Here is a 13,000-nt window from a genome sequence, read left to right as displayed (position 1 = left end):
CTTTCATAGATGTCAAAATACAGTCAAGTAGTTCTATTTCTAAACATTGTTGAAAGCAACAGTAATAATAAAATCCTTCCAAAAAGAAAAGACAGGCACACTGATGAATTGTTCTAGACCTAAAAATAATGACTAACATCAATAGTTTTCAAACTACTCAAAATATACAAAGTAAGAGCACACTACCAGACACCTTTTTAGAGCCAACATGGCCATGATACCAAAAACAAATAGAGGCAAAAAAAGAAAAAGAGGCCATGAACTTGAAAGTAAGCAATGTGAGGGCCTGTACGGAAAAAAGAAAAGGAGAGAAATTATGTATTATATTACAACCTCAGAAAATATCTGAAAAAAAATCACAAAATTATAAACCAATTTTCCTGATGAGCACAGGGGCACGTAATTTTAATACAATATGTGTACACATAATTTAACATACAGTAAAATGATTGTTGACCATTATAGTGGGTAGCCATTCCAGCTTTGATCTGGAAGTTCCAACCCCCATTGAGACTTTGGCAACTGTCACGCCTACAAGGCAGGGCCAAGGGAGGCGCCTGGAAACTGGAGATCTGGATTGGCGGGCACTCTCTGGGTTCCCGGACCCTGGATGGTGGAGGTGGGCCAAGTAGAGCTCCAGAGAACACTGCTGGACTGAGATACACCTTCCCCAGACCCCGAGACATAGTGGAGTGGCCTTAATAATTTCACCAATATCTGGCGCCCAACATGGGGCAAATTCCAAAGGCCTGAGTGGCTCCCGCCCTCAGCCTCCTCCCCGGCTAGCGGGGTACCTAAACCCGCCTACAAAGTTCCATATAACCAGGGAACGCCTACAGGGTTCCATTCCCAGCGGCTCCCGCCATCTTGACTCCATCGAGCTACAGTCAGCCAAGATCACCAGCAGGCCCTGCTTTGGAGCTGTACCAATGCCACCTGCTGGCTAAAAAGTGCTACTACACCCCCCAAAACCACGAAAGGTAAGTAAAAGTACTTGATAATTTTACACCTTAAATTGACTAACAAATTTTGAGTAATTCTTGTAATATGGCTGACAACATTTATGTTCTACATTGGGGAAGGGGTTTTGCCTTTGTTTCTGCAGGAGAAGAAAAGCTATGGATACCAACAAAATTAATAAAAATTCGATTCGAACAGGAAAAACCCCTTGATGAGGAGAAGTAAAAGATTATCCACCAATGTGACATCTCTACAAGCTGTAAGAAAAATTTAACAATCAAAGGTTGGGGTAGGGTTCTGTTTTTGTCTTTCCAGGATGATGGAAATACCCATCTTCCACAAATCATAAGGCCTTGGATATCCGGATGTTTACAGCAGAAAGAAAGAATCTATTGGTACCAATCTACACACGGTAAAATCTCACTGTCTAACATCTATCTCTCTATCAATCTAAAAAAGTGGTGGTTCCAATTCAATTATAAGCCAAGCTGGCTTTGGAGATGGAATTGGCTCACTCCTTCTCTAAACCCAAGCATATTGCTAAAAGAAAAGTTTGAGAGATTCAACTTCAGTCCCACCCCACCCCTCTCTCTCTCTCTCTCTCTCTCTCTCTATCTCTCTCTCTCTCTCTCGTTTGTGTGTGTGTGTGTGTGTGTGAGTGTGAGTGTGTGTGTGTGTGTGTGTGTGTGTGTGTGTGTGTGTGTGTATAAACTGTTTGTTTGGGCAACCATTAAGAGCAGATCTACTAGGTCTGGGCTGTCTTTGGGCAAAAACTTCCTCTTTGATTTATCTGTCCTTTGTTCTAGTCTTATGCTCTGAAGTCTCTTGGATTTATTCCTTCACAAACTAGTGGCCCACCAATGCCCTAGAGTTTCCCATATCCTTCATTTCTTTGCTTTTTTGCCCTTTCAACTATCTATATTTATTCTATTTTAGAGTGGTAATGATGATAGTTGCATATGTTCCTGGGTTTTTTCTTTTTCTGCTAGTCCCCAATCCAACAACCTAACAAGGCAGATCATGATTTTGTTTTTATTTATGAGTTTAGACATAGATTATTCTTGGGATAGATTGGGCTACTTTTCCACTGTCTCATGGAAGAAATACAAAGTTTCAAAATTCATGTGCGTCATGCTCTAGAATGCAATGATTATCCTCAGTATGTGTTTCTCCATTGTCATCATGTACTGATATATGCAGCATAAAATAATAAGTGATGTCAAATATGTGCTTAAAATAGCATAAGTTACTTATTGATATCTTATATTGTCACATAGTCACAAAAATTGTAGCTTCTTTTGTTGATTATCTGGGATATAAATGCATTATAGATTGTAGATTAATTGATACATATTTGGTGTTTCTCTTTTATCTAAAGGTATTCTATCATACCATCAAAACCATATCTCATGGTCAACCCAATGAATATTTTGGCTGCAAAAATGAACAAAAATACCCCAAACCATGAAGTACAAATGAAGGCAGTTTTCTTACATAGTGAAGGAAGAAAGAGCAGAGACTGGAGGGACCATCACATTTGGTACAGCTCTTCTACAGATAAAGACACTGATTATAGTGAGTTTTTCAAGTGTGTATTTTAGGAAACCAGTAGTGCACCCCAAGAGAGGCATTTACTACTTCCAAATAATATATTCCAAGCCATAATTAGAAATAAGTCTTTGCTATTGTGTTGTAAGTCACCAATGGCATATTTTTTCTGTCTTCTAATTTCTAAGTCAAAAAATTCAAAGGAATGCAAAATCCAGAAGGAGGGGGAAGAAACAGTGTAGGATCTGTTCACCTCTGCTTTCAACCACTTGAGGGTGATGGAGAAGTACTAAAAACTGTCAGTGTAAACTCAAGTTGATATAAGCCTGGAAAAAAACTGTTCTACCCAGGATGAATCAAACATCTGGAATTTGTCTAAGATGATGCTTAGGAGACAAAAATTCAGAGGAACATGGTTGAAGACAGTTGAAGAGAAATTGAGAGCCATTTCTTGCTTGTGTTCTAACACATTTCTGATTACTGAAAATTTTCACAGTACTTACAGACAATGCAAATACATACTACCTGTATTGTCAGTTAGTATACTTCTAAAAGTCCAATAAAGATGGCTTGACATTCCAAATGAAACTGCCAAATTTATGCTTTTTGATAGATTTTTAGGAACTGTGTAACAGTCACATTATTTTTTGATTCTAACAATTTTTACATATGTAACAATATTCTTGGAGTCTGAAGTAAGTTGTATAATGTATTAGTTAGGTGCTTAACTTCTGTTGTTTCCGAAATATTTTGATTTTGTATGAAATCACCTGTAGCTGGAATTTTCCTGCCTGGCCCACAGTGAGGACAAATCTCTCTCACCTGCCAGTCCCACAGTCGCTCAAACTTAACCAAGTAAACACAGAGACTTATATTGGTTACAAACTGTATGGCCGTGGCAGGCTTCTTGCTAACTGTTCTTACAGCTTAAATTAATCCATTTCCATTAATCTATACCTTGCCACAAGGCTCGTGGCTTACCGGCATCTTCACATGCTGTTTGTCATTATGGCGGCTGGCAGTGTCTCTCTGACTCAGCCTTCCACTTCCCAGCTTTATTCTCCTCCTTGTCCCGCCTACACTTCCTGCCTAGCCAATGGCCAATCAGTGTTTTATTTATTGACTAATTAGCAACACATTTGCCATACAGAACATCCCACAGCAATCACCAAAAGAAATTTATACTAATTGACAAAGACTTTAGAACTTCCAAGTAGTTTTTATTTTTAAAGAAGAGAGGAGAAAATTCAAAGGGAGTTTTGCATTATTATCTTATCAAGGGGCATCTCAGAAGTAGATGGCATAAATTTACTGTTAGCAGTTGTTGTCATGGACGATTTGGTACTTGAGGCCCTCGAGAAAAGTGTTTATTCTGTGGGAATCTTTGAGCAGGCAGCAGAACAGGTTGTAAAAGGTAAAACAGTGAACATCTTCATTGACCAAGCAAGAGAATCTTAAAAGGTGGAAGACATATGGAGGGGCAGTAGGTTTGGGAAGACTGAATGTGCTCTGCTCTGTTTTGGCCCTTAGCCAAATGCCAACTTTTCCTAATCGTATGAAAGAGTCCCAGGTGGAATACCCTAAACAGTTCATGGGGCTGCCTGTAGATTATAAGCTTGGAAAAGAAGTAATGATGTTATCCATGCTACTCTACATAGCCAGGTGCTTTGGAAGAAACAACTGATATATGCTTGAGGCTTTATGCTGTGTAACACCAATGCTAAGATGTGATTAGTGTCCATGTAGACACAAAATTGGGAAGTGAATTTGTGGTTTCTTGAAACAGGTAATAGTAGGTCTATGGAAATGCTGAGTCCCTGTAAAGCTCCCATTATATAGATTCAATCTCTACACACTTTACTCATTTGGAAGGGAATCTGAAAGGACACAAGCACAGCTTTTAATGAGATTTTTTAAATGAACTTTTATGAGAGTGTACATACATGAAGGGAAAGGGATTCCTGAGCACCATATGATTATTGAATTAAATCCCTGAGAGCAGGCTGAGTTACCTTCCCCAAGAGATATTGGACAGTCCGGCTTCTGAGGTCCCTCACACCATTGTTGCAGCTGTATCTCCTTTTGGATGTGTAGCATACCTAATTGGTTGGCCTAAATTTTTTAAGCAGCAAATACTCTGTTTCAACAATATGAGGAAATTTGGTTGGCATTGGGATAGAAGATCCCTCTATGTCCACTGGCTGTCAGAGTCTGGAAGAGACTATGAAGCTGTTTTTTGGAGAATTGTCACCAGTGGTACTATGGCTCAAGTACTAATGCTAGCAGCAAGCATATAAAGCTATACTCATTAGGACAATAGTGATACAAATGTTTTTGGTAAATAAATAAACTTCTGATATGATTAAGGCCAATTCCAAACAAATCAACCATATTTTGTATTTCAAGCCAATGCACAATCGTTTATTTGAGATGTCATAGACTCTCAAGAGGAGTTAAAGGAGTTCTTCTATTAAATATATTTGGTGTCTTTCAAAATGACTTCTAAGCATCTAATTTAGGCATGTAGATTACTATAGCTGTCAGTTTAGTTTACAGAGAAAATAGTCAGTGATTACTGGCAGAGATTCATAATAAGACTACTAATAATTTACTAATGCTGTGGCATGATGCTCAAATATTGAATAAAGAACCCCTCTTTGTCCATAATCTTTTTAAAAGAGATAATAGAAAGAATGTAAGAGTCTAAGGAGGGGGCAGTAGTCATGAACAACAATTTCCTCCTGGTCTGGCATGACCATCTGTCATCAGGCAGTCGAGACCACTTCAGAGATACCAAAAATCATTTGGACAAGAATCAACACGTAGAAAATAAGTGACAAAAACAAGCAAAAGAAAACAAAACAAAACAACCATCCAGACACAGATAAATATGTGGTAATAAAACTGCTAACATTCCCTGAAGATAAACAGACATAGTTCACTCATGAGGGGTTCCGAATGTGACTACTTGCTGTCCAGTTGCTGTGCATGCCTTGGGGCCATCTGCTAGAATATATAGGAGGAAGAAACTAGCCGAATGTAGGACTCCAGTGAGCCAGTTCTCCAGAGACAGCACTCATCCTCTTTGGAAACTTCTCAGCAATGGAGCTGCGTTTGAGACAACTTCACAGCTGTAAGTACACTCCCCCACCCCCCACGTGTCTCTAAGTAAAAATATTCAGTTCTTGAATTTGTTTTGTTGGAACTCTTTCTTTGGAATCTTTATTGTTCTATCTGGTATGAAGAGATATTTGTTCACAGTTTTCCAGGGGAAGAATTCAGCATAGACTTTCTACAATCTTTTAAAATTATTTTTCTTGAAGGCAACTATACAAGGGAAGAAGAGACAATTGGATCAGTTATTCTCAACATCCTTTAGCTTGAGACATGCTTGCAATATTCAGGGATAGCCTGTGTTATCTGTATTGAAGGGAGAGAAGAAGTGAAGTATTACTAGTATCCAATGAGTAGAAGCAATGGGGACCATTAAACAACTCCTAATGTACCGGACATCTAGAACAAATATTACAGCTCAAAAGGACAATGTTTCAGAGTTTGAAAAACTGGAAATTGTCAAGGATGTAAAGTCAGTGGGTCCAACTCATCTTATCTCAAGGCAGAAGAGACAGAATTTTGCTCCTGGGTATAGTATATGAGTTTTCACATTGGAATAAATCTGAAGAATCTTTAAGTTCTGAAGCCTGAAATAGACAAATGGCAGCTTGTGTTCTGTACTCTTTTTCAGTGTAGTACAAGCCAAATCACATCACACAAAGAAGAGCAAGGAGTGCTGACCAAGTGCCATATTTTGTAGATGTCATTTGGTAGAAAAAGGGAGATCATAACAAAAAATATTATGTTTGAAATGCAATAGGAAGACATTTTTACATTCCTAAATTTTTTTGAGAATTTCATACATGATAAATATTATATTATTTCACTCCTCCACATCTTCAGAAGCCTTTTCCCATGGTCCCTCTAAAGTTCAGGGCGTTTTTTTTCTTTAATTATTATATTTATGTTTATACATACATATGAACAACCTGCTGGATCCATTTAATGTTGCTCATATGTCTATGATTTTAGGCTGGACAACTTGGTATTGCATAATCAAAGAGCACTTTCTCTCAACAAAACTTCTGGACCTCTATCTTTTATGTTGATTCCTTCAGCCTTAATTTTTGGCCTTGTGCTGCACTGCTTAATGAGTAACAATTTTTAGATTGAAGTCAATGCTAATCATTGTCAAAACTTTTATGTGTGAGTATTTTTAGACAGCAAAGTAAGTAGATCAAATCAAGCTTCTAGAGCTTTCTTATAATGTCTTAGTGACAAAGTTTATTATTTTCAAGGAAGGGCAATGATCTCTAATAAAACTGAATCTCAGAACTGTGGCTATGTTCACTGTCAGAAAGATGTGTAGTGTGAACCCACGTGTGATCTTTCTAAGACTAGGTGAAGGGCAAAGTCCTGATTGTTGGTGTCCCGTTTTCACCATTAGCCAATAATCAACCATTAGGAAAATCATTTAGCCCCATAAGCCTTCTCCTTCGTAAATTTATTCAGATTACAATCACGACAAACTAATCTTGTCAGAGAATTGTTATGAAGATTAACTTTAAAGAAAATATTCTGAAGTAATCACGACAAACTAATCTTGTCAGAGAATTATTATGAAGATTAACTTTAAAGAAAATATTCTGAAGTTTTTAATGAATTGTTACTCTATTGACATTTTATCATAAATTAGCAATTCCAAACTGACATCACTTTTAAGACAACATTCTCCTCATCTTTTGGATTAGTAATCTTCCTGTGTTTATGATCTAAAATACAGAGAAAGCAAACAGATAAACTGTGCTAACCCTGTTATCCAATGCCCAAAATCCTGATATCAGACATGAAGTCCAAAAATTACAAATTCTTCAAGACTTTACTATTTGAAAATGGGCTTAAACTGAAAGACACTAAACTATCTAAAGGGAATGAATTAAAACTGCCAGTTGAGAGTTCATTTCACTTCCAGACATTTGTAGAATTCAGAATCATTTGTCAAACAATAAAAAAAATGGGAAACTACCTGTTCCTCAAACTATTATACAGAAAAGTGCAATTAATTGCCAAAGTACTCACAGTGATTTTATCTGCTATTCCAAATACTCAATATAAAGTCATGCAGTGAAAAAAATCTTGGCCTAATAAAACTTTTCTGAAATGATTGAGCCTTGAAAAACTCAGATTAATGCATCATCCCTAAGTGGCTCTTGTTTCTATTTTGTAGGGACACTTGTGCTGCTGATGATGTTGAACCTGCTCCTGTGGGAGAAAGCTGCATCAAATCCCGAGTGCCACACCGAAGTTTGGGACTGCTGGGAGCCCCTTGTGGAAACCTTTAACAGTGCCATCAATCGAGCTCAAACCATCCATAATCTTGTTGAGCAAATCCAGCAGGAGTTTGTATGTCCTTTAACCTTCATGCTAATGTTTGAATTGCACTAGTAAATGAGACACTAAGTGTCATGACCCAAATATCAGAAAATACACTTTCATAGGTAAAGGAAGCACCAACTACTGAAACATGGACAGGGTCAATGGGATAGTTTCATGAAATTTCAAAGGATCTAATGATTTTTCTATGTTTTCTCTAATTTTACTTTTTCTTAAAAAAAAAAAAACTATAGTAGAAACCCTTAAAATGTGGCTAGAGTAAGAACACTCATTTCCTAATATTGCATTCAGGATCACAAATTTCCATTGTTCATCTTCATTTAGCACTGTAGAAGATGTGCATTGTAGTGAACTATATATTTGGATCAGAGATAACCTAATGCATGTGAAGAAGCAAGAGAGAGAGAGAGAGAGAGAGAGAGAGAGAGAGAGAGAGAGAGAGAGAGAGAGAGAGAGAGAGAGAGAGAGAGAGAGAAAGAGATCTAGCCTTTCAGGAAGCCCCTAAATACTAGGAATTGTGATTTAAAGATTTTCAGTGCTAGGGTTTATTCAGTATCAGGGCAAGATTAGAAGTGGGTTGATTTGGTTCTTGCTGATTGCTATAAGTCATTTCTCAAGGTCAGAAAACACAAAGAAGAGAAAATAGGCAAACCTTCAATATGATAGACATCAAGAGAATGTGTCTCCATTTGAAACATGTTGGTGTTTTACTGATTAGATGTTATTTTTTTCCCCTTAACATGACTCAGTTCCACAATGAATTCTCTTCCAGACCATTTACGACTATAGTGAGTACCCTGCTTCTTTCTAATTGCTTCCCTAAAAGAGTCTCATGTCAATGACTTCGACTTAGACGAGAAAGCATTACACTGAATTTTTATTTCCTGTTTTTAAGTGACAGTTTTTCTGCATCCTAACCTTCACAAGAGTCCATTAACCTTCCTTGAATTAGCTGATTATTAGAAATAAATAAGATATCCTAAATTATATATTTAAGTAAATTTAATATTTCATTAATCATACAATGAATAATATGGCACATAAACATTAATAATAATTTAGTATATTTTGATTCTTCATTGCTTAGTTTTCTAGAAATACTCTATTTTCATTAGTAATTTTGTCACAATGAACACAATTTTATTCTAAAACTATTAAAAATTTTTGTTACATAGCTATATGTATTCAGTGTTAACTGAATAAATTTGAAATTCTTATGTCTGGGTAAGGAAATTTCAATATTTATTGACAGAAAATAGGAACATTAATAAATATGTTTGTGACTTTGTGCTGAAATACTAGAGAAAGATGACAATTAAAACACTTGGTTCTTGATACATTTGCTCCTTTCTCTGTTTGATTTCCAAATAGTAGCTTTTGGAAGAGTGGGAAAACAAGAGAACAAAAGAGGAGTTAAGTTTTTCAAAACTTAGTGAAATCCCAAATTAAGTTGCAGATCCAATAGACACAGAATTAGGTGGTGGGCACTTCCTTAATTCTTTAATTTCTGTTTTTATGAAGTATTTATTGATAAAAATTACATATCCATCAAAATACATTAATATTCTGCTCATGAACTCATTTATATAATTTCTGAACTCTAACTAAATTTTTGTTTTTATTTACAGCTTGTACAATTGATGAGGAGTAATCAGACTGTTTACAGGGCAAGAACACACTGCCACACTAATATCATGAACCCTCCAGTTCATGGAATTGAACACATAAATATAAGAGTGAGTTTCCATCTTGGGGTTTTAACAAAACACCAGAAGCAGTACACTAGATTTGTGGTGCTGCTGGTTATTGCAGCCATTATGATAGATGTGGCAATCATGCATGCAGAAAACAATGGAGGTAAAATATGTTAAAAATCACATTATATTGTCAATAAACTATAAATAAAATCAAATACCTAATAATAGTTCAGCAGATTCTTAAACAGTCCATTTAGAGGATAGCATTTTAGCAATGTCTTGCCACTGAAGTTTCACTCACTATTTTATAGGACACTTTGAGCTAAATTGGCTATTTATGGTTATAAACTCATGTCTACTTAAGTTATGAAAATGTAGCTGTATTTATTATATATTGCTAATGGGTTCTTCATGGTGACATCCTACGTTACTGAGCACAACATCTTCTCTTCTTGATTTTCAAATCTGCCTTGGTTTTATTTCTATTTTTTACCAATCTCTTCCTTTCTCTATGATTCTCTATGCCTTAACTGCAAGGCAGATGAGCAGAATATTCTTGTTAGATACAATTATTATTTTCCTTAGGATGCAACAATGTTCCAATTCATAATGGGAAGGTCTACATATTACAGCAGTTATATTTTATGATTGCAATCATCTCCTCATCTCTCTGTAATGTCATATCTGAATATGATTTAAATTGAATATTATATGACAACAATAAGGCAAAATTAGGACAGAGATAAAAAGAAAATGTATCTTGAAAACTACAATATTGCTAAACATGTCACAATGCACTCTTTTATCATTGCTATATTTGAAACTTTAAAAAAATCAACAGAATGTGATATTATTTGAGTAAAAAAGGAAATGGAGGTTTTGAAAAGTTGTATTTACACTTGTATAGATATTAAGAATTTAAGTGTGTACATCATCCAACCACAGATCTCAGTCTTAATCACATGACATCATTCTCCCATGTATTGCCATTACCATTTGCCTGCTCCCTTCATTAAAACCCTTCATATTTCTATTGTAGTTAACAGGCTCCAATCTACTCTCATTTTCATGACCACAGGGGATAGTAACAAACATCAAGAGAGGCTATAATTTAAATCGGACATGAACATTAAATACTGGAGGGGCAAAATTCTGTTGTGATTCCCATTGAATCTGTTATTAAAGCCAATGTTCTTCATATCTACATAGTGTTTCACTTACACATACCAACAAATATCCTGTTCTCTTAGAGGCAAGGGGAAAGCGCATTAATGAGTACCATGCTCTCTTTATTTTCTTCTTGTTCCAATGTCTTAAATTTACCTAGAAACCATAGATGAGTTCATTAATGAATGCCATGATTTATTGATGTGTATTAATAATCCCTGAGTGGAAATTATTTGAGTCACTTGTCCCTAGCTGATGGCCTCTATCTTTCCTGAGTACAATCTTATTGGCCTCTACTGAGCCACAGCAAGTCCTGTTTTACCAACTGATAGGCAAAATAACCAAATAATAAAGATGTCAATAGGAAGGCATATGTTAGAATTTCATAGGGAAAGCTAACATGGTGACATAACCTCAGAAAAATGCTAATTTATAATCATCCTAATTTGTTTTATTTTGTAGATAATAGACTAATTGTTTCAATTTTACATTGCCATACTATGTAACATCTATACAACATTTGTGATATATCCATGGTAAAAAACATGTTTGAGTTCAGCTTTTTCACATAAACATCACAAGCAACTAACTTGCTGTATTGAAATTATTTTTAATTTAATGGTTCTGTTGTGTTTGTATTTTTAGACCAAAAAATATTTAAAAATGTTGATCAATTATGTGGGTGCCTGGAGCAGCCCTCTATTCCATCTAGCGATTGAATTGAGTGCCATGCCAGCTGTCCCTGAAACTATTCTTTCAAAAGCCAATGAGATTGAAAAGAACAACAAAGAACTCCTGGATGACCTTAGGTGGATACTCACCGAGGTAAGCAATTTCCTATTAATTATTTTCATTCATAAAAAAGGTGGGTTGTATAATTTTTAAAAAAGTATTCTGAAATGCTCCTCATTTTGTAGGTCATCTTCTCCTAAGACAGTGGTTCTCAACATATAGATTGTGAACCCTTTGGGGTCCAATGACATTTTCACAGGTGTTGCTTAAGACCATTGGAAAATACAGATCGTTACATTATGATTCATAACAGTAGCAAAATTACAGTTTGAAGTATCAACAAAAATAATTTTATGGTTGTGGATCACCATGACTTAAACTGCATTAAAGGGTCTCAACATTAGGAAGGTTGAGAACCACTGCCCTAAGAGGTTGCTGGCAGGTCCACCATTCCTTAAGATGCTTCTCCTCACCTCCTGCTCCAGGGATCAGAATGAAATGCATCACTTCCTCATGTACACTTAGAGGACACCTTTCCTAGTTGGCGTGAAGAAGCTCAGCTCTTTCACAGTCATCCCTTGGCTCTGCATATTAAGTCACTATGTGATCCCCATCACATGTTAAGTTTTCATACACAAACTGCATGGAGAATAGATTTAATTGAAACATATAAAAGAATAATGGTCCATACCAGCTTCTATGAAATATAGAGTACATGTAAAAATTTCCTGAGTGAGAAACTGACAGCACCCCCTTCACTGTCTCAAAGTCAAATACAAACTTCCTACTTTTGCTCTGTTTGCTTCTAAAGGAGAATACTTCATCTGCAATCAATTACATATTAGGGCAGATGCACTTGAGTCTTAATCATAGTTTTTAAAAGACTAACTATCGAAGGTCTCCTGGCCTACAAAAATGAAAATCCACACCTTTGATGGAAACAAAATTTGTGAATGTATTTCTGTGATTGAACACATAAGAAACAATGAGAAAGGAACTTTACCAATATGATCAACAAGTAACTGAGGATCATTTTGATTTTTAGGCCTATCATACAGCAAAGATAATGGAAAAATTCCCTACCTGGGAATATCTTCCATTCATAAAATCAAATAACAACAGCGATAAATTTTTGGCGATGTTTAACCTTTCCTTCTGCCTACGCACTGGTGTATTCCACACTGTAAATCATCTCAAAACATTGAAGTGTCGAATAACTGGGAAAGATTGCTAAGTGCTCATCACTCTGTCAGCTTTGGAGATGGTTCATGACTGTCTATTGCTGAGAAGATTCTTTTTAATTTTATACCTTGTGAATGCATGTGCGGGTATAATGGGCCACTTTTTAAAAATAAAAACTCCTCATTAAAGATGCTCAAATCTAAAAACCTATTTGTTTTTGTTCATTGTATAAAACATATATAATTAAAGTCAGGTTGCACCAATCA

At 36.0% G+C, this 13,000-nt stretch overlaps 1 protein-coding gene across 1 annotated transcript; it reads left to right on the top strand.

Moving 5' to 3' along the window:
* Positions 1 to 5,610: 5,610 nt before the first annotated feature.
* On the top strand, positions 5,611 to 12,786 carry LOC128104483 (prolactin-8A8-like). The gene is made up of 6 exons (XM_052729421.1): positions 5,611 to 5,641; positions 7,790 to 7,965; positions 8,706 to 8,744; positions 9,585 to 9,692; positions 11,466 to 11,645; positions 12,598 to 12,786. Exons 1-6 carry the CDS (start codon positions 5,611 to 5,613, stop codon positions 12,784 to 12,786), a joined length of 723 nt encoding a protein of 240 aa, XP_052585381.1.
* The last annotated feature ends 214 nt before the right edge of the window (positions 12,787 to 13,000 follow it).

This window comes from Peromyscus californicus, unplaced genomic scaffold (assembly GCF_007827085.1).
Source record: "Peromyscus californicus insignis strain IS unplaced genomic scaffold, ASM782708v3 Scaffold_8__1_contigs__length_139910024, whole genome shotgun sequence".
Classification (NCBI taxonomy): domain Eukaryota; kingdom Metazoa; phylum Chordata; class Mammalia; order Rodentia; family Cricetidae; genus Peromyscus; species Peromyscus californicus.
The sequence above is the reverse complement of the archived record's forward strand: the minus strand, read 5'-3'. Positions and strand labels throughout refer to the sequence as shown.